Here is a 23,231-nt window from a genome sequence, read left to right as displayed (position 1 = left end):
CTCATCAACGTGACTCGATACCACAGACATCAGCGATGTCCCACTGCTTGAAGACCACGCCTCCCACAATAAGCCTGCAGCACAATCACGTTGAGGTCAATATAGTGTAGAGCATGCCAGAGCTCGTCTAGGTCGTGACCTCATCTGAAGGAGTCAACATCATAGTACAGGACCAACGTGATAGTTAAAGCTTCTGATGAAATGTACTTCGTTGCTGTTGAACACTGTGCTGTAAGACAACAGTTTGTTAATTAGTGCATCAAGTGACGCTTTGCCAATCCATTACAGTTGCAGATTATCAAAATTATCTCGTGCTCCTGTGGCAAAGAAGTTTGTCAAAATTAAGTAAATTTCTATTCGTTTATGTAACAAAGTGAACTAATACATTCCTGGAAATGGAAAAAATAACACATTGACACCGGTGTGTCAGACCCACCATACTTGCTCCGGACACTGCGAGAGGGCTGTACAAGCAATGATCACACGCACGGCACAGCGGACACACCAGGAACCGCGGTGATGGCCGTCGAATGGCGCTAGCTGCGCAGCATTTGTGCACCGCCGCCGTCAGTGTCAGCCAGTTTGCCGTGGCATACGGAGCTCCATCGCAGTCTTTAACACTGGTAGCATGCCGCGACAACGTGGACGTGAACCGTATGTGCAGTTGACGGACTTTGAGCGAGGGCGTATAGTGGGCATGCGGGAGTCCGGGTGGACGTACCGCCGAATTGCTCAACACGTGGGGCGTGAGGTCTCCACAGTACATCGATGTTGTCGCCAGTGGTCGGCGGAAGGTGCACGTGCCCGTCGACCTGGGACCGGATCGCAGCGACGCACGGATGCACGCCAAGACCGTAGGATCGTACGCAGTGCCGTAGGGGACCGCACCGCCACTTCCCAGCAAATTAGGGACACTGTTGCTCCTGGGGTATCGGCGAGGACCATTCGCAACCGTCTCCATGAAGCTGGGCTACGGTCCCGCACACCGTTAGGCCGTCTTCCGCTCACGCCCCAACATCGTGCAGCCCGCCTCCAGTGGTGTCGCGACAGGCGTGAATGGAGGGACAATGGATACGTGTCGTCTTCAGCGATGAGAGTCGCTTCTGCCTTGGTGCCAATGATGGTCGTATGCGTGTTTGGCGCCGTGCAGGTGAGCGCCACAATCAGGACTGCATACGACCGAGGCACACAGGGCCAACACCCGGCATCATGGTGTGGGGAGCGATCTCCTACACTGGCCGTACACCACTGGTGATCGGCGAGGGGACACTGAATAGTGCACGGTACATCCAAACCGTCATCGAACCCATCGTTCTACCATTCCTAGACCGGCAAGGGAACTTGCTGTTCCAACAGGACAATGCACGTCCGCATGTATCCCGTGCCACCCAACGTGCTCTAGAAGGTGTAAGTCAACTACCCTGGCCAGCAAGATCTCCGGATCTGTCCCCCATTGAGCATGTTTGGGACTGGATGAAGCGTCGTCTCACGCGGTCTGCACGTCCAGCACGAACGCTGGTCCAACTGAGGCGCCAGGTGGAAATGGCATGGCAAGCCGTTCCACAGGACTACATCCAGCATCTCTACGATCGTCTCCATGGGAGAATAGCAGCCTGCATTGCTGCGAAAGGTGGATATACAATATACTAGTGCCGACATTGTGCATGCTCTGTTGCCTGTGTCTATGTGCCTGTGGTTCTGTCAGTGTGATCATGTGATGTATCTGACCCCAGGAATGTGTCAATAAAGTTTCCCCTTCCTGGGACAATGAATTCACGGTGTTCTTATTTCAATTTCCAGGAGTGTATTTCATGCGCCCTAGCTTGATATGTCATCTCACCGAGGAGTCAACAACCTACAGTTGTGACTGTACGAAAGTACACTACTGGCCATTAAAAAGTGCTACACCACGACGATGACGTGCTACAGAGGCGAAATTTAACCAACAGGAAGAAGATGCTGTGATATGCAAATGATTAGCTTTTCATAGCATTCACACAAGGTTAGCGCCGGTGGCGACACCTACAACGTGTTGACATGAGGAAAGTTTCCAACCGATTTCTCATACACAAACAGCAGTTGACCGGCGTTGCCTGGTGAAACGTTGTTGTGATGCCTCGTGTAACTAGGAGAAATGCGTATCATCACGTTTCCGACTTTGATAAAGGTCGGATTGTAGCCTATCGCGATTGCGGTTGATCGTATCGCGACATTGCTGCTCGCGTTGGTCAGGATCCAATGACTGTTAGCAGAATATGGAATCGGTGGGTTCAGGAGGGTAATACGGAACGCCGTGCTGGATCCCAACGGCCTCGTATCACTAGCAGTCAAGATGACAGGCATCTTATCTGCATGGCTGTAACGGATCGTGCAGCCACGTCTCGATCCCTGAGTCAACGAATGGGGAACTTTGCAAGACAACGCCGGACGAAGTGGCCGAGCGGTTCTAGGCGCTTCAGTCTGGAACCGCGCGACCGCTACGGTCGGAGACTCGAATCCTGCCTCGGGCATGGATGTATGTGATGTCCTTAGGTTAGTTAGGTTTAAGTAGTTCTAAGTTCTAGGGGACTGATGACCTCGGATGTTAAGTCCCATAGTGCTCAGAGCCATTTGAACGATTTGCAAGACACCAACCATCTGCACGAACAGTTCGACGACGTTTGCAGCAGGATGGAGTATCAGGTGGCTGCTGTTACCCTTGACGCTGCATCACAGACAGGAGCGCCTGCGATGGTGTACTCAACGACGAACCTTCGGATGAATCCAGGTCCTGTTTACAGCATCATTATAGTCGCATCCGTGTTTGGTGACGTCACGGTGAACGCACATTGGAAGCGTGTATTCATCATCGCCATACTGGCATATCACCCGGCACGATGGTATGGGGTGGCATTGGTTACACGTCTCGGTCACCTCTTGTTCGCATTGACGGCATTTTGAACGGTGGACGGTACATTTCAGATGTTTTACGACCCGTGGCTCTGCCCTTCATTCGATCCCTGCGAAACCCTTCATTTCAGCAGGATAATGCACGACTGCATGTTGCAGGTCCTGGACGGGCTTTTCTGAATACTGAAAATGTTCGACTGCTGCCCTGGCCAGCACATTCTCCAGATCTCTCACCAACTGAAAACGTCTGGTCAATGGTGGCCGAGTAACTAGCTCGTCACAATACGCCAGTCACTACTCTTGATGAACTGTGGTATCGTGTTGAATCTGCATGGGCAGCTGTACCTGTACACGCCATCCAAGCTTTGTTTGACTCAATGCCCAGGCGTATCAACGCCGTTATTACGGCCAGAGATGGTTGTTCTGGGTACTGATTTGTCAGGATCTATGCACCCAAATTGTGTGAAAATGTAATAACATGTCAGTTCTAGTATAATATATTTGTCCTATGAATACCCGTTTATCATCTGCATTTTCTCTTGGTGCAGTAATTTTAATGGCCAGTAGTGTAGTTTCGCCTCGACACAACAGACCGCCTTGGAGGCAGATAATAGATGTCATCTTTGCAGAGACTATTCCTCGCAACTTCCATCCATTGTCAGAATAATTAGTGCGAATTAATGCACCTCCGCATCAGATACCTGCCCATCACGCCCCACCCATGCTGACCTGGAGAAAGTTATAGCGTTTCTGCTGGTTGGAAGAGATAGCACACATGCTAATGACAGCACTGACTTCCAAGAGAAGCGTGAGCATAGTCACATGGTATTGTTGAGAGTACATCTCCCCGACGTTCTAGGAATAGCAACAGCATGGCTTGGTTGGTTTTCTTTACGAGCCCCAAGCTGTTAAGCGTTCCATCAACAAACACTGGATTATTCGACGCTAAAGGTCTCCAGATCAAATGATTCCCAGCTTCGGTCCTCTACGTCGTTACTTTGTACTGTACTGTACTCGAAAAACGTCATTGCCCCACAAGTAGCATTCGTTTGTCTATAGGAAGTCAAAACTGATGTTCTTCACGGGTTTGCAGCCGGATCACGTCGTCGTCCAGACTCCATATTTCCGCGGACCAGCTGGCCGCCATCTTCGAGTCAGCTAATGCTCTTTCACTGCCTCGCCGAAACTGAATTCCAGCCACAACGACGGAAACCTCTATACACCGCGTACAGAGCACCGCGCGTGAGCGAGATGATGGGCAGCGCTTCCTGGCGGCAAGTAGACACACAGCGCGCCTGTGGGAGAAGACGGCGGAAACGATAAATCGCAACAGCACTAGTTAGAAGAATCCAATGATCAAAAAGAAGACCGTTGTCTAATGTCGGACAATATCTGATTCCATATCGTACTTAGAGGAAAACCTTTATCCCTGTTAATAATATTACTTGATAATCTAATTTCAATGGATTCTTTAAGAACACATTCCCAATAGCGAGAAGCAGGAGAGATCAATTGTGTCTTGTCATACATTATCCTTCGTTAAGGTAGTGTTCCGCCACTGCCGACTTCTCAAGCTGGAATAACCGAGTGTGCCTATGATGTTCGAATAGTTTGACCAATATACTTCTTTCCACAGTGACACGGAATTTCATAAACCCCTGGATTCCTCAAGACCAAATTATCTTTAACCGAGCCAAGAGAGGCTCTGGTCTTGGCCACCGGCGTAAAAACACTTTTAATATTATATTTTCTTAAAATTATTGAAATTTTGGATGATATACTCCCCGTAAAAGGTAAATAAGCAACAGCTTCAAAAGTATCCTCTATCCAAACTGAAGAGCACGGCATATTTGTTGTTCCGTATATCCATTCTGTTTAAAAACAATCTTCAAATGATCAAGCTCTTCTTTCAAATGTTTCTCGTCAAAAATGGCATAAGCTCTTTTCACCAGAGTCCGCAAAACTCCACTACGTTGGTGCGGTGCATGACAGCTGGTCGCATGAAGATAGTAGTAGGTTTCCGGTACACTATTTTTTTTTTTTTTTTTTTGGTCATCAGTCTACTGACTGGTTTGATGCGGCCCGCCACGAATTCCTTTCCTGTGCTAACCTCTTCATCTCAGAGTAGCACTTGCAACCTACGTCCTCAATTATTTGCTTGACGTATTCCAATCTCTGTCTTCCTCTACAGTTTTTGCCCTCTACAGCTCCCTCTAGTACCATGGAAGTCATTCCCTCATGTCTTAGCAGATGTCCTATCATCCTGTCCCTTCTCCTTATCAGTGTTTTCCACATATTCCTTTCCTCTCCGATTCTGCGTAGAACCTCCTCATTCCTTACCTTATCAGTCCACCTAATTTTCAACATTCGTCTATAGCACCACATCTCAAATGCTTCGATTCTCTTCTGTTCCGCTTTTCCCACAGTCCATGTTTCACTACCATACAATGCTGTACTCCAGACGTACATCCTCAGAAATTTCTTCCTCAAATTAAGGCCGGTATTTGATATTAGTAGACTTCTCTCGGCCAGAAATGCCTTTTTTGCCATAGCGAGTCTGCTTTTGATGTCCTCCTTGCTCCATCCGTCATTGGTTATTTTACTGCCTAGGTAGCAGAATTCCTTAACTTCATTGACTTCGTGACCATCAATCCTGATGTTAAGTTTCTCGCTGTTCTCATTTCTACTACTTCTCATCACCTTCGTCTTTCTCCGATTTACTCTCAAACCATACTGTGTACTCATTAGACTGTTCATTCTGTTCAGCAGATCATTTAATTCTTCTTCACTTTCACTCAGGATAGCAATGTCATCAGCGAATCGTATCATTGATATCCTTTCACCCTATATTTTAATTCCGCTCCTGAACCTTTCTTCTATTTCCATCATTGCTTCCTCGATGTACAGATTGAAGAGTAGGGGCGAAAGGCTACAGCCTTGTCTTACACCCTTCTTAATACGAGCACTTCGTTCTTGATCGTCCACTCTTATTATTCCCTCTAGGTTGTTGTACATATTGTATATAACCCGTCTCTCCCTATAGCTTACCCCTACTTTTTTCAGAATCTCGAACACCTTGCACCATTTTATATTGTCGAACGCTTTTTCCAGGTCGACAAATCCTATGAAAGTGTCTTGATTTTTCTTTGGCCTTGCTTCCATTATTAGCCGTAACGTCAGAATTGCCTCCCTCGTCCCTTCACTTTTCCTAAAGCCAAACTGATCGTCACCTAGCGCATTCTCAATTTTCTTTTCCATTCTTCTGTAAATTATTCTTGTAAGCAGCTTCGATGCATGAGCTGTTAAGCTGATTGTGCGACACACTTTGTCCAAAAGTCCCATCGTCCTTTCTTTCAACTAAAACATCAAGAAATGGAAGTTTACCATCACTTTCAATTTCCATAGTAAATTGAATACTCGGATATAGACAATTAAAATGATGTAAAAAGCGATACAAAGCATCAATTCCAAGTGGCCAAACCATACAAATGTCATCAACGTATCTCAAAAAGCACTTTGGTTTAAGAAACGAGGTTTTGAGTGCCATGTCCTCAAAGTCTTGCATAAAAAAGGTTGTGTCTGGACGACGACATGATCCGGCTGCAAACCCGTGAAGAATATCAGCAATTATTACGCCGGGAAAGTCTACGAAATCACAGGAGTTCAAAACTGTTGTCACATCGCTGACGGACACGGATTGTTGAGGCAGCAGAAAAATATAGCAAAAACAGCAAGCGAACAAGTCTTGTTCCTGTCTCCCGACGTGTCACTTTTCGAGTCTTCACACACTGGAGTCAGACGCTCGATTTCAATTTACGCAAATACTCTGCTGTTGACAGTCAGCATATCCAGTCTCAAGCAAAGCCTGGAGACGCAGTCAGAAGGAATCAGTGACAGTCTTGGAATGCAATCAAGAAATCACAACTGTCGTCGAACCGCCACTTTGGACTCTGCCGTCTGCAGCATCTACTAGCTGCTTTGATGCTAATATTCTGCTTCGATGCTAATATTCTGTCTCACACGTAAACACATAAACCTTGAGCATCACTTTCTGAATGTTGTATATGGGCTGGCGTGTCTTTTTCGCCTCCAATAATTTTTCACTTGTAAAAATATTTCTGTTTTTATTCACCTAGACAAACTGCGACCAGGCACATATTACATCTGTATCGACACCTACATCTACATGGTCACACTGCAGTTCACACCTAAGTGCCTGGCAGAGGGTTCTTCGAACCACATTGAGGCTATTTCTCTACTGTTCCACTCTCTAACCTTTCTGAGAGAAAATTTCGGATCCAGTCACACAGCTGAAGCGATACTCCATAGGCACGCAAGTTGATTGGAAGTCTCTTGTGAGGTAGAGCCTCAAAAGCCTTCTAGAAATTTAGAAATACAGAATCAATTTGAAATCCCTTGTCGATAGCGTTCATTATTTTGTGCGAATAAAGAGCTAGCTCTGTTTCACAAGAGCAATATTTTCTGAATCCTTGCTGACTGCGCGTCAGTAGGCTGTTACCTTCGAGGTAATTCATAATGTACGAATACAGTATACGTTCCAAAATCCTACTGAAAATCGACGTTAGTGATATGAGTCTGTTATCCAGCATATTAATCCTATTTCTTTTCTTGAGTATTGGCGCGGCCTGTGCAATTTGCCAGTCTTTTGGTATGGATCTTTCGTCAAGGGCGTGGTTATTGTATCAGGATACTCTGAAAGGAACCTTAGTGCTGAGCTGTTTGGACCGAATAAGTTCTTTAAACTGCTTCGCTACACCAAGGGTATCTACTTCTAAGCTACTTATGTTGGTAGTCGTTCTCGATTCGAATTCTGGAGTATTTACTTTGTCTTCTCTTTAGTGGCGCTGTCATTGGTTATATTGATATCGCTCAGTGAAGGTACCGATAGTGTCTTGCGCTGGTGTACTTTACATACGACCAGAATCTCTTTGGATTCTTTCTCAGATTTCGAGGCAGTGTTTCATTGTAGAAGCTAGTAAAAGCATCTCCCACTGAAGTTCGCTCTAAGTTTCGAGCTTCAGTAAATCATCGCCGCCGGCCGGATGGGCGAGCGGTTCTAGACTCTACAGTCTGGAACCACGAGACCGCTACGGCCGCAGGTTCGAATCCTGCCTCGGGCATGGATGTGTGTGATGTCCTTAGGTTAGTTAGGTTAAAGTAGTTCTAAGTTCTAGGGGGCTGATGACGTCAGCAGTTAAGTCCCATAGTGCTCAGAGCCATTTGAACCATTTGAAAACACCACCTAACGTGCAGATTTTGTGTTCTTTTAAATTTGGCATGCTTTTTTCACTGCTTTTTGTATGATGATCAATGAATTTTCGTAACTTCATGAATGACCTAGATAGAGGAATTTACTTTTTTATTGAAGGACCAGGGAGCCACAGCACAGTCACTCCCAGTGGCCGGTTGCCTCGCTTCCTAAGCCCAGATTTAAGAAGAAAACTGCTAATGGACCTAACCGACACACTGCATACAACGCTGTCTCTAACCTGCAATGAGGTTCCATCATCTTTAGAAGTGTTCATTTTGGAATATGTTGTCTGACTCTTCTTTGAACTTGTTGAAAGTTATTCGCTCCGACTCGATCGTTCGTTCGTTCGTTCAACAGCATAAAAATTATCAGCTGCTTTTCATTCAAAACGGAATGAACTGTCCTCTGTTATAAAAGGATCGAACTGAAATTATTATTGCGAACAGCATGTCTCAGTGCACACATTCACATAAGGATAAAACTAACTGGCGTTCAATGTACAGGAAGTAAAATCAAAACTGTTACTCAAAAACCAGTATCAAAATCAAATTGTGCACTGCCCAAAAAATTGAAACACTGCAATTACATTGCAGCACTACAAACGCACAGTGTTCACTGACTCATTAAAAATCTGAATTACAAGGAAAATGCTTAGAATTTGATCAATGGAAACGTGCGATGAGAAACGAAAGTAACAACAAAATATGAAAAGAATCTCACATGAAAAATTGCAGCATTATCAGCAGCAATAGCACAGTATGAAGAAATCGCAGCAGCTAAATATGCTAAAGTAAAACTAAACTACTGGGAGAAAGATTGGGATGATTTTCTCATACTAGAAAAAACTTTTTACTTGAAATGAACATACTAATACGTTCATCATAATGACAATGACGTATTTTAAACTCTTATTTCACAAGAACATAAAACTCACAGAAAACCAAAAACGTTACTTTCTTTACAAAAGTCTTACAAGGCACTGCTTTCACGATTATGCAAACTGAAATGAATTAAACTGAAATGACCTAATCTGTGGTGAGGAAGTTGACCGTTCTGTTGCAAGAATCGCTAACATTAGCAGTACACGCCAGCAAAAATTATTACCTTAACAACATATCCATAATGCAAATTGATTCTCTCTGTTACATAAATGCTGCGTCTGTAAGTCCTTCCGTCAGATTAATAATCCCTAACTATTTTCTTCAGCAAAATCCCTCTCCAATATGCACTATGCTAAAAGTTCTGCCGGCTTATTCCTCGTCCAACACTCGACTAATCTCCGCTCTACAACTGAGCCAAAGATACACAAGCTCATAGACATTACTGTCACTGCCGTAAATAGACTATTCCACAGACGTCACACGCGACTGTTTCGCTCTTGTAACTTGAAATTTCCACTCATTCTGAAACCATCCGTAAATAAATGTCCAGTCCACCTATATATGTCCAACTTTCACAATGCTCTCTCGATTTTAACAGTAAGCCTCTCCCCTAGCGTCTGCATTGCAGTTGGATGAGCCAGTAGATACAGCAAAAATGTTTATGCAAGTACAGTATTTCTCTTTGTTCTTGTGACCAGAGGGCAAGACGGAAGACTGGAAGCGCATCCTGGACGTGAACGTGCTGGGTCTGAGCATCTGCACCAGGGAGGCCGTGCAGGACATGCTGAGCAGGGGCGTCGACGACGGCTTCATCATCCACATCAACAGGTGGGCTTCTGACACGTCCTATGTCAACATGGTACTCTTAGTTTTATTCAGTTACGTATTTCTGTACCTTGCAGTCTAACGTACACAGTTCTGGCACAGCTTTGCAACCGTAAGAATAACCCATGACGGCGTCTCTCACGCGTAATCAACAGCTCTTGCAACAAGCGCGAGACACCAGCAGCAGCAGAAGCTGTCATTGTCCATGCTGAAATGTTTTCTTGCGCGTACGTGTTAGTTAAAGCACCTGCATACAACCCCAAAAAGTTGTAGCACACTCCGAACACACACGAAAAGCCTCCTGTGGTTTCACCGCCAGACACCACACTTGCTAGGTGGTAGCCTTTAAATCGGCCGCGGTCCGTTAGTATACGTCGGACCCGCGTGTCGCCACTATCAGTGATTGCAGACCGAGCGCCGCCACACGGCAGGTCTAGTCTAGAGAGACTCCCTAGCACTCGCCCCAATTGTACAGCCGACTTTGCTGGCGATGGTTCACTGACTACATACGCTCTCATTTGCAGAGACGACAGTTTAGCATAGCCTTCAGCTACGTCGTTTGCTACGACCTAGCAAGGCACCATATTCAGTAATTAGATTGAATTCTGAACAGACAATATTGTGAATCATGTACCGTCAAGAGCGACGTTCATCATTAATGGATTAAAGTTAAGTATGAAACTAGTTACGTCCGCTTTCTGAAATCTAATTCATTGTCATGTTCCAGACCTCACGTCAGTATAGTCCTTCCCTCCTCACGCCAGCCTGCGTGAGCTAAGACGCGTGCATTTCGGCCTCCCCTAATAACACGGTGTTGGCTCTGCCAACACAACACCTCCGGCAAGGAGAAACAAACAAAACGGGCTAGGCTCAATTGTGCATAGCTAAACAGCTTTTTAAACTGACAATCGTTAATGATGTTTAAAATACAGGGTGTCCATAAAGTCCCTTTACAACATCAAAATTTTATTACGGCAGTCGTTGAAGTATTTTAACAACATTTCTTTCATCGCAATCAGTGTTTAAAAAAGTCATTTTGACAGTGTTTAATAGACCTCTATATGGGCGCCTTTAGTTGCACGAAGCACATCAAGACGGTACTCGATTTCTTGCCATGTTCGCTGTAGCATAGCGTCATCAATGGTGGCAATGACATTACTAATCCTTTGCTTCAAGTCAGCAATGTCCCATATCTGTGTTTGATACACGATATCTTTTATATACCCGTCCCTCCCAATCCATCTGCCTGGAAATGTTTCATTGAGGAACCGACGGACATGCAGTCCCCAATGTGGTGGTGCACGATCTTGCTGGAAAATGATGGTTGTAAGTCATTCAGTTGTGGTGCGACATATTCGGTCAGAAGGTCGAGGTAAACATCTGCAGTAACTAGTGACTCGTTGAAGAAAAATGGGCCAGTTATTCGGTTGCACATGATTCCACACCACACTTTCACTTTTGGACTATGAAGCTCCCTAGTCACATGGGGGTGTTCAGAGCCCCAGATTCTCACACTGTGTCTGTTTAATGTCCCAGAAACATGAAAACTTGCCTCGTCACTGAAACAAATTCGCTTGAGGAGCGCTTCATCCACCGAAAGGCGTTCCAGTATGTTGAGTGCAAACTCTGTCCGTTTTGGCTTGTCATTTGGCTCACAACCGTACAACCGTAAGTTCTTGTGGAGGACCTTATGCACAGTTGAGCGTGGTAGTTGAAACTGTCTGGCAGCAGTGCGGATGGACTTCGTAGGTGAACGAGTGGAGACTTTTAAAACGCGAACGATGTTTTCCTCGGATGTTCTTGGTCGCCCGCTCCTCCCCTTATCGAACGAACACTGTCCCTGTCTCCAGAAATTTTTTGTGTCATGCACAGACTGAAAGGCGCAATGGTGTATCTCTTCCATGCTTCGTTCTGAAGTTTCGGTGAGTCTGAACATCCGATTTTGTCTCAATAAACCGGGACACACATAGTGTCTTCTCTTGAGACTTTGCCATTTTATAGAGGTTTTAAGAGGTCCACGACTAAGGAATTTGTCGCTAGCGCACTCGAGCAGATGTAATTTCGATGGATTGCTCACGCGCTGCCTGTGATATGTAAGCTATAAGAGAATCTCAGACCAAAGATCAGTGTTGACTGCAGTAGGAACTGTGTGGCAGTAGGAGTAAATAGTAGCTAGCAGTCTGGTGTATGGAGTTGGCTGGGCCGGTCGTGGGGAGCGATGGCAGTGCCTCAGTGATGTATTATAAGATAAAAGCAGCCTCGCGCATATGTACTATTGTTATGTCAAGTCCCATGTGAATGTTTTTAAAAAAATCTCTTAATAATAATCTTTCCTATAAAAATTAACTTTTGACAATCATTCATCTCAATTTAAAGAATTTACTAATTTCTCCAATCCATGGTCATCCCGATTATTGTAAAAAAAGATCAGTTGTTTCTTTTTATACATGACAAATCTATCGGCCAGCATTGCACTGGGCTGTGCCACAAAATTTCGTATAGGAGCAGATATATACGCGTTGTCCGGCGACTTAATTGAAGTAAGAATTTTCAATTTGTTCAGTATGATCTTTCGGAGCCATGACGCAGCACTGCTGACGTCCAAATTTATCAGTTTAGATTCACAGTCAGTTAATTATTGAAAGGTTATATACATGAGTCAAATTTTTTATTGGAAGATTAGTCACGTTATTATTTTGAGGTTACGAAATAATAATTTGTTGAGAGGTTACACTGAATGTGAATGTTATACATAAATATTTTTTACTGTGGGGAGGTTACAAGGTTCAGTTCATGAGCGTGTGGGTGTTATTCTGTTATTCTGCGCAACGGATTAATCTGAGATGTACCCTTTACACTGTGGCTCCTGCAAGATGAAATTTCCACCCCCACACTACTACAGAAGTCAGACAGACGCTCCTAACGTTCTAAAGAGAAATGCCTGAAAAACTTTCAGCAATAAATATCTTCTGGAGTCGTCCGCTGTAAGAAAATGACACAAAAATTCACAAAATTTCTTACGTAACTAGTGGGATACTTGGGTAATGGAGTAGTGCTAGTTAGTGTAAGAAAAACATGAAACTAACGAAAATTATTATTTATTTTGCAAAAATTCTGAGAAATCATAATGGCACTTTTAGTTATGAACTAAATTGTGAATCAGAATGTGAAGTTACCTCTTAAGGACAGGATTCGCTAATGAAATTTCTATACAAAGTTTGAGATTGTTATTGACTTGGCAGAATGGCTGACAGCTGCACCTACTCAACTTGAATAATTATCCGTTAGAATGTTGCTAGTTACGGTCGAGGCTGTCACATGTGAAATGCAGTGAAGTGTACTGTTGTGGAGGAAATATGGGGCTCGCAAGAGCTGTAGCGCACAATACCGCAAGCTGCAATGACTGCTGTCTGCACCTCGCTGCTGACAAATAAGATAACTCTCGCTCTATCTGGATTGACCTTCGCCAATCAAACTCTCCCTATGCCTTGATGAAGTCAAGGACTCCTATTCGCCCCTATTCTAACTATTGGCGTGGTACACCAGTCAGATAACCAGTCCACCGTGATGCCACTCATAAATTCGCTCGCAGGCGTTTAACTATAACTCTGTCCGTTCACACCGCACAATAAGTGTGGCGGCCAACACAGTGAACAATGCTTAATCGCAAGGACTCAATATAGAATCTCACTCCGATTCCCTCTCGACAGAGGTGCTCTCCCAGTGAAGTACTGAGGAGAGGCTTGTTCCTCGCTCTTTGAGTACACGTACGAGCGCACACGCTCTCGTTACGTGTTCTCGCTCCAAGAGCAACAACGGAACGGCCCCTCTCCACGCCAGATATGAAGGGGTATATCTTTCGGTCTCTTCCATTACTCCTTCAGCTCAAGGCGTCAGGAATATCGTCTGCCATTCAGCATTGTTCTTCTACAATGGGATAATGACGATTCGTTTAAGGCGACCAATCAAGATATCTGTAGCATCGTCGTTTGGCGTTTGCTGTCTCCCTCTGAAAACCTCTGAAGCTGCGTGGTATGTTTGTAAAGAATGTGTAGGGCTGGGCGCTCCCACACAATGTAGCGGAATTTGCTTTTAAGCCAAACACAGGGTCGTTCCGCCTTTCACTCGGGCAAACGCTGTCTGCTCTATGGGCGGTCACCGGCCGACATAGATAGATTAACTTGTCCTCTGAAGGGACCAGCCTCCCGGCGTGCGGTCTGCCTCTCCCGAACTAAGAGCTCCTGTGACCGTCCTGTCTGGAATGTGTGTGTGTACACCAGCCTCGAGTATTTCAATCTCGGTGTGCATTTACGATTTATTAGTTATTTGCATATTGTTTACATGAATTCATACAACATTGACTTTATCTTGTCGAGCCTGATTTCGAATGATGCGTCTTGATGTGCGGAATATGTTTGTGAGGGCGGAATATGTAAGCAATGAAGGTCAGGAGACCACGACGTCTTACAAGTTCCTTCCATCAGCAGAGTATCTGAAACACAAAATTTTAGTATATATAAAAACTTTAGTAAGCAGTGATTACAATAAAAGAAATTTTGGTAAAATATTTCAACTGCTGTTGTAATAAAATTTTGAAATTGTAAATGGATTTTATGGACACACTGTACACTGCGCAGTACAACTAAAGGACCACTTTGTTGAAATGTCGTGATTGTCACCCGTCATGATGGAAAAATGGAAATGAGTGTTGGCGTTATTGGCCGGGAGGCCCCGTGCGGGTAGGTCCGGCCGCCGTGGTACAGGTCTTACTACATTCGACACCACATTGGGCGACCTGAGCAGAGAAAATCCCCGATCCAGCCTGGAATCGAACCCGGGCTCGTAGGGTGGCAATCCGTCACGCTGACCACTCAGCTATCGGGGCTGACCTGTTGTGATGTAAACGTGTTAAATTTGGCTCAAGGGTCTCTTTATTCTTCCCCTGTAATGGTGGAAAGGCGTGGCGATCTGCGATGTGATCCTTGGGCTCGGTGGTGCTTCACACAGCAAGGTGTCGACACATACGAAGAAAGGGCCAGAGCTCAGAAGTTGACGTGTACTGTAAGGTGGATTAATGATGTCACACTGGCACCAACACCACCGTGGAAGTGTCACACGGTGGGAATTTCATAACAACCCCACTTTCCCACATTACACACACTCTTTTGACGCCTCCTAGATGTAGGTCAGAACCGTGTTGAAACCTTGCGATTTCCTTATGAGTGGCAGAGGAAAACATTTCACACACACCGCAGCTCAGAAACGACATGAATAGGCTTCAGAAGGTGCCATAAAGGGCATCAATGAAACCACCCCTTCCCTTGGAGCGTTGACTCCAACACATTTCGCGGTGGAAAATGACAGTTCGCGGTGTGGTGAGCAACAGTATGACGTTCTTGGCAACCTTTGACACTGCAGACATCCACCGGACGATTCAGACCTTCTCTAGGAACAACGTGGTCCAGCGACATCAGTTAACGTGTCCAAGGCGATCACTGTGTACGGCGTGGAATCACTATGGACCATTCGACGAAATTTGACTGCGACCCGAAACGGCAAAGAGAGCTTATGCATTTTCAGTCCTCCTGCTTCATACCCTCCTGTGACGTGAGCATGGTGTGACGTGACATTGACACACGCGTGAGTAAAACAAAAAAGGATCCCTCCAAAACTGCCAGTTCAGTAACACCCTCTGTACCGCCTGTCCACCTCCGTCGAAAACTTCCAAAAATGTCTCTGTACAGGGACAAACTGTGACAAGAGATCCAGGCACGTGCTGGCGGGCTGTACTGCTGCTTTTACACCTGCTAGCAGGTATACGAAATTGGAGGCCTGCCAAGAGGTTGCCTGTCTCCATCACGGTTTGTGTCTATACAGGCACACGGTGACTATTGTTGAACTATGTGAAAAAAAAGTAAATTAGTTACAAACTACGGAGTGCACACACCTTATTCAACATGTAAACGCCACTACAGATATTCCAATTTAGTTTATGACATGTTCGATATGCCTATCATCATTGCCGATGACGTGACGCAGACGAACAGCGAAATTCTGCAAGTCCCGCTGCAATGTCGGAACATCGATGATGTCGATGACCTCCTGAATGGCTGTTTTCAGCCCAGCAATGGTCTTGGGGTTATTGCTTTACACACTTTTCTTTAATATATCCCCACAAAAAGGAGTCAAATGTGTTCAGACTCGGAGAATATGGCGGCCAATGGAGGCCCACGTCAGTGGCCTCTGGGTATTGTAGAGCCAGAATGCGGTCCCCAAAGTCCTCCTCCAGGACATCAAACACTCTCCTGCTACGACGGAGTCGAGCTCTGTTTTGCATGAACCACATCTTGTAGAAATCAGGGTCACTTTGGATAATGGGGATAAAACCACCTTTCAGAACCTTCACGTACCGTTTGGTATTCACCGTGCCATCAAGGAATATCGAACCGATTACTCCGTGACTGGATACTGCAGACCACACAGGCACCCGTTGAGGGTGGAAGAGACTTCTCCATCGTGAAATGTGGATTCTCAGTCCCCCAATTTTGCTTATTGAGGAACCTATCCAGATGAAAGTGGGCTTCATCGCTAAACCTAACCATGCATGAGCATACTAATTCCCATCATACCCCGCGCTCAAGTGTGCAGTTTGAACGCCCTAACGCAAACTGTTCATAAGTTACAAGGATTTTATTTCATATAGTTCAATAATTGTCACCCTACACATTTTTAAAGTGCGCAGCAAAGGCAATCTGATGGTACCAAGAGTTTTGCCGAAGTGGGGGTTCGTAGGAAGACTCTTTACAGTCTTATTCACGCATGTGTCAATGTCGCACCCGTCCCTGAACACGCCACAGCAAAGCGTGAAGCAAGAGGGCTGACAATGCATAAGTACCCTTTGCTGCTTCGGATCGCGGTCAGATTTCGTCGAATGGTTTTGAATGTCCCATAGCGATTCCACACCGTACACCAGAGCAAGAGCTGTGACAGGAACTCACTCCACACCTTAATTAGGCTTGCAGGCCGACGATGTTCTTAGAAAAGGTTTGAATCGTCCTTGGATGTCAGCAGTGTCAAAGGTGTCAAGAGCATTGTCCCGTCGCTCATGACACCGACAACTGACGTTTTCGACAGCGAAATGTGTGGAAATGAACGCCCTAGGGAAAGGGCAGTGGTTTCATTGACGCCCTTTATGCCATCTGCTGAGGCCTATTCTTGTCTATTCTGAGCGGCAGTGTGACTGAAATATTTCCTCGGTCAATCGTAAGAAAATAGCTTGGTTTCAACGCTGGGCGTCGCGGTTCTGACCTCCATTACAGGGCGTCAAAAGAATGAGTGAAATATGGGAAAGAGGCGTTGTGACGAACTTCCCACCGTGTGACACTTCCACGGTGGTGATGGGATGGACTGTGGCGCAATTTGGTGCCAGTGTGACATCATTAACCCCTTTATAGCTCACATGAACTTCTACGCTCTGGCCTTTTTGTCCCGTGTGTCGATATCTTGGTGTTCGGAGTGTCGTTGAGCCCGAGGTTGACGTCCCAGGGCGCCACGCTTTTGTAGGGCACCATTAAACTGCATTTCAAAATTCTACATCGCAACGGGAGACAACTGCGGCGTTTCGAAAAAGTGGTCCTTTCATTGTGTTGCGCAGTGTATAAAAGAGGCGACCACGTATACCCTAAGCTATATCAGCGAAGCTACCCAATACGAGCTGTGATCTGCTACATAAGACTTGTTGAGATTTTGTAATTCAGTCTTTTACCGGTCAGCGTAAGGTACATGCGTAGCCCACCCGGTTTGCCGTGCGGTCTAATGTACTACTTTCCGAGCGGGAAGAGGTGCAGGTCTCCGGCACGAATCCGCCCGACGGATTGGTGTCGAGGTCCGGTGTGCCGGCCAGTCTGTGGATGGTTTTTAAGACGGTTTTCCATCTGCCTCGGCGAATGCGGGCTGGTTCCCCTTATTTCGCCTCAGTTAACACCATGTCGGCGACTGCTGCGCAAACACTGCCTCCACGTACGAGTACACCAAAGTAATTGCTCTAACACGCAAACATTGGGGTCACACGTCTGGGGGCCGAACTGCACAATAACCCTGGGTTCAGTGTGAGGTGAAGGTAGCGTAATTGGACTGCTGTAGCCTGTTGTGGGTTGTGGACCACTGAGGGCTACGGCGGGGACGAAGCCTCTACGTCGTTTCTAGGTCCCCAGTTCAATAGAATACAAGGTAGATGCGTAGTAGATCACTGTGCTATAATACTCAGAATGATTGCATTCGCTGTCGTCACAGTCGCTGTAGACTTGTAACAGTCAAGCAAAGAGTATAATGCCGAATTATGGTGGTTTTTTCGTTGCAAATATATTTCACCCGACGTATCACGTCTTTCAGGTATTGTATTGTATGGAACTGGGGACCCAGAAACGACGGAGAGGCTTCGTCCCCACCGTAGCCCTCAGTGGTACACAACCCCACAACAGGCTACAGCAGTCCACCAACCCCAGCGCCGCTCCTCACAGAACCCAAGCTTAATGTGCAGTTCGGCCCCCAGTGGACTACCCCCCCCCCCCCCTTCCACGCGGGACGCGGGAACGTCTCACACCAGACGAGTGTAACCCCAAATTTTTGCGTGGTAGAGTAATTATGGTGTACGCGTACGTGGAGACAGTGTTTGGGCAGCAGTCGCCGACATAGTGTAACTGAGGCGGAATAAGGGGAACCGGCCCGCATTCACCGAGGCGGATGGAAAACCGCCTAAAAACCGGCCACAGACTGGCCCGCACACCGGACCTCGACACTAATCCGCCGGGCGGATTCGTGCCGGAGACCGGCACGCCTTCTCGCCCCGAAAGCAGTGCGTTAGATCGCACGGCTATCCGGGAGGGCTTCTTTCAGGTAAGTTCAAAGACAATACCTAGCTGCTAGGGAGACAGATGGTACCTCAGTTACAAGGTCTAACGGGAAAGGTCTATAAAAATGTCATGGTCACCATTTGTGAATCGTTGCCAAGGATGGTATCAGAAAACGTAGGAGGTCGTAGTACGAGGTCTCTTCAAAAAATTCTGGAATTTTGACCATAAAATTTTTCTACGCTTACCTTTTACTTATTGTGTATGGTCTCCTTCGAAATACTGTCCTCCACAACTGATACACCTCTCCCATCGCGTATCCACTTCTGGAAGCAGTCTTGGTATGCCTACTGTTGGACCGCGCGAAGCACCGTCTGCGAATTTTCTCTTATCCCATCTATCGTTGCAGATCTTCGTCCTTTCAACTATGAAAACAAAAATTGCAAAGGCCAGGTCTGGAGAGTACGGAGGATGAGGCAACACAGTCATTTCCTTTTTTTGTGCAACAGTCACGCACCAACGGGCAAGATCGTGCGGGTACGTTATCATGCTGCAGGACCCGCGAGCTGTTAGCCTACGTTTCAAGCCGTTCCCTCCTCACATTTTCTCGCGGGCGTCACAACACGTCCCGATAGTACCATCGATTAACAGTTTGTCCCAGTGGCACTAATTCATGGTTTACTAATTCTTCAAACTCAAAGGAAGCTATCAGTATGGGTTGACATTTGACCTGACCTGACCTGACGAGATTTTTTGGTCTTGGAGTACCTTTGCCGACCCATTGTGAAGATCGGACCTTGATCTCAACATCATAACCGTAGACCCACGTCTCATCACCAGTTATGATTCTCTTAAGGAACATCTCGTTCTCATTTGTGCGATCCGAAAGCTCTTTGCAGACTGCGAGGCAAGGCCTTTCTGGTCTTGACTCATAAGCCGTGGGATGAACTTGGCAGCAACAAGATGCATTCCAAGATGTTACATGTTCTTGGCATTCCAAGATGTTACATTCTTCTACAGTCTCTCGGACAGTCAGTCTTCGATTGGCACTCACAATTTCGTTGACGTTCCTTCATGAGCGTCGTCGGTAGACGTCGATGGGCTTACTGAAGGAGGGTCATCTTTAACTTTCGTCTGGCCATTTTTAAACCGTGTCAACCATTCGTAACACAGAGTACGGCTTCAGCACTCATCACCGTAGGCTTCCTCCATAATTTGGCGTGTCTCTGTAAAGATTTTCTTAGCATTCAAGCAAAATTTAATGCAGACACGTTACTCCTCTAACTCTGCCAACTCGAAATTCGCAAACTGTGGGTTACAATATTTTACTCAATACAGCACTGAACAATAAGGAAAGACATACAACAATGAAACTTCTGGCAGTTACACATTAGAAACAGGCGTATGCAGGGATTCCACCTGACCTGCATTTCTCTCCAACACACCATAACGTGAAATTACGAATGTTCCGGAATTTTTTGAACAGCCCTCGTAAAGAGAACACTCGCAGATTCTCCAATCAGTGTGTCAAATAAAAGAGGAAGTAACCATGACAGTAATTATAACTATGCTACGTATAAATGTTCTGTCTTCTTGGCACATAAACAGCCAGTTACACATGATGAAGGCAATGGAGATAATGATCGAAAGCTCGAGATTTTTTTTTCTATTTTGTTGCAGCAAGAGGGCTTGGAATGTCTGCCACAAGAACGTCGTCACAAGAAACTATTTTCCCATAACGTCACTGTGTCGGAATTATTTCTCTGGAAATGAAAGAAAAGTATGTAGTGAGCATGATATTGGTTCGGTTTGTGAACATTCGAAGTATGTTGCCAGGTGGAGTGCAAAAGCATCCTTCGAATTGCACGGCACACATTCAACGCTAAGTTCATGTGGTTTGTTGTTGTCGGTGGTATGAGTTAATATGACTGTGGAAGTTGTTAACATTACTTAGAATGGGATAATCGCAGTTTATCATATCATCACCATTGACTTATGTGCTGGCTCAGATTACGAAAAGTAAAAAACTAGAGACAGAAAGAAATGACAAAGAATAGGAAAAAAAGATTTGGAAGATGAATGTTGAAGTAGCACCTTACGAATAGCCAGCGAAACACCAGGTGTGCTCCTCATTGGTATATTATTAGTTGAGGTAATCATACAAGATTGTATCTCACGTGCTGACTCCCCGCTCATCTGCGATGTTGTAGCCTGCTTCTACTGTTACAACGTGTTTCCTAATTTTCAGTGTTGCGGGACACACGACACCGGGTACAAGTGCTTTCGCGATGTACTACGCCGGCAAGCACGCCGTCAAAGTACTGCTCGAAGGGCTGAGGAAAGACCTGGTCGCCAAGGGCAGCAAGATACGAGTCGGCGTAAGTTATCCATTACATGGTGCACGTGTCTAATAGACCAACAGGTTTACGCTAACTGCTATGATGTCAAAGATGTATGCATATCAAAGATGTATGCATGTCAGTATTGTTAAGAGTCTGATATTCCTTTCAGTCTGTTTTTATAAATTAACTGAGTACTTCTATTCCAATTATCATTAGTGATCTACCTAGTGTCATACACCGATCTCCTAAAAATATCCTGATTCTCATAGATCAAGAAGATGTACAAATCCAACTATTGAAAAAGTAACTGGTCGAATAGAATCACATAGCCAAAGTGTAAGAACATCACACATGATGCATCAAGCAATAAAACACAATTCTGGACGAAGAATCAATGTTTGAGCATAGACTATGTTGTCCACGTACAGGCTTGGTGAGTCTAGTATAGGTCAGTTAACACAATGTGCTCCTCGTATTGTGAATCCCATTTTTCTTTAAAAAAACTGGTCTGTGGGGTGTGGGTAGTTAACTCAATGAGTAGCAGCATGGCTATAGTGAGCATCATAAACGTGTGTGAAATCAGCTCATAAGATCGAGATCTGCGTATCATGTAATGAATTAATTGCTATATTCTTCCAGAAAGCAGACTGCAGTTGTAAGAGTCGAAAGACATCAATATGAAGCAATAGTTGCGAAGCGAGTGAGGCAAGTTTGTCGTCTAGCCCCGAAGCTATTCAGTCTGTACGTACACTGAGCAAGCAGCAAAGCAAAGGAAGGATAAATGTGGAAAAATTTAGAAGAATAAGGCAAAGCTTGGAAGTTTTCCAGTGACGTAATTTTATGAGAAATTGCAAAATACTTGGAAGAGCAGTTTAGCGAAACGGATAGTGTCTTGAAAAGGGGTTACAGGAGGAACATGAACAAAAGTAAAACAAGGCTAAGGGAATGCAGTCGAATTAAATCAGGCAATGCTGAGGGAATTAGATAGGGAAATGAGACAATCAAATTAGAAGATAATTTTGCTATTTGGGCATCAAGATAACTGATGATGGTCAAAGCAGAGAGGATTTAAACTGCAGATTGTCAATAGAAAGAAACACCTCTGGAAGAGAGGAACTTGTTAACACTTAATGTGAATTAAAGTGTTGTAAGATCTTTTCTGAAGGTATTTGAACAGAATGTTGCCTTTAAAACATGTGTAATGTGCACAATAAACAATTCAAACAGAAGGAGAATAGAAGCTTTTGAAATTTGTCGCTAAAGAAGAATACTGAAAATTAGATGAATTGAGTAATTAATAAGGAGGTACTGAATCGAATTCAGGAACAAAGAATTTTGTGGCACAATCTAAGAGAAAGGATCAACTGACAGGACACAGCGTGAGGCATCGAGGAACCGTCAGTTTTGTAATAGAAGGGAATGTAGGAGCTAAATATGTAGAAGGAGGTCAAGGCTTGAATACAGTAAGCAGGTTCGAATTATTGAAGACTATAGTATTTATGTGGGAATGAAGAGGCTGGTGCAGGACAGGCTAGCGTGGAGAACTACATCAGACAAGTCTTGAGACTGAAGAGCACCGTAACAACATACTCTCCTGTGTATGTTCAAGCATTGTTGGCCCAAACAACCACGGTATTATTGTTCTTGGTCTCCCGTGGCCATTGTCGGAAACATGTAGTGATGTTGTAATACAGGGTGTGCCCCTCAAACCTCACTGATTTCAAGGTCCCAGGAGAGAAAAACCACAGTAGATGTGACAGTGAAAAATGCACCAGAATGTAGAGCATCTCAATGAATTTATATTCCCACGTGAGAAGTGCCAGAGTGCACCATGGTCGCAGGAAGTGAAAATGGCCACTGCACAGCAGCGCGCACAAGCTGTGGTGTGGTTTGCAGAAACAAAATTGTCTGCCGTGTATGTTCAAGAATTGTTGGGCCAAACAACCACGGTATTATTTCTCTTGGTCTCCCGTGACCATTGTCGGAAACATGTAGTGATGTTATAGTACAAGAGTTACAGTGGTGTCCAAGGAAAACGCTCACTCTGTGACTGATTTCAAGACAGTTGTGCACATACTATCAAGTGGTTCACAGTGTCCTCGTGAAATATAAATGATAAAAACGCATTCTCAGGTGCAATAATACTGTCATAAACTAAAACAAGGAAATTGTT

At 45.1% G+C, this 23,231-nt stretch overlaps 1 protein-coding gene across 1 annotated transcript in view; it reads left to right on the top strand.

Annotated features, from left to right (window-relative positions):
• LOC124776571 (dehydrogenase/reductase SDR family member 11-like) overlaps positions 1–23,231 on the top strand; it is a 109,757-nt gene that overhangs the window by 52,771 nt on the left and 33,755 nt on the right. Inside the window, exons 3-4 of the mRNA XM_047251617.1 lie at positions 9,741–9,870; positions 20,965–21,094. Of these exons, the coding sequence (XP_047107573.1) occupies positions 9,741–9,870; positions 20,965–21,094 (260 nt within the window). The remainder of the gene's footprint in view (positions 1–9,740; positions 9,871–20,964; positions 21,095–23,231) is intronic.

The sequence above is a fragment of the Schistocerca piceifrons genome, chromosome 2, assembly GCF_021461385.2.
Source record: "Schistocerca piceifrons isolate TAMUIC-IGC-003096 chromosome 2, iqSchPice1.1, whole genome shotgun sequence".
NCBI classification, from domain to species: Eukaryota; Metazoa; Arthropoda; class Insecta; order Orthoptera; family Acrididae; genus Schistocerca; species Schistocerca piceifrons.
This window is presented reverse-complemented; position numbering and strand designations above follow the sequence as displayed.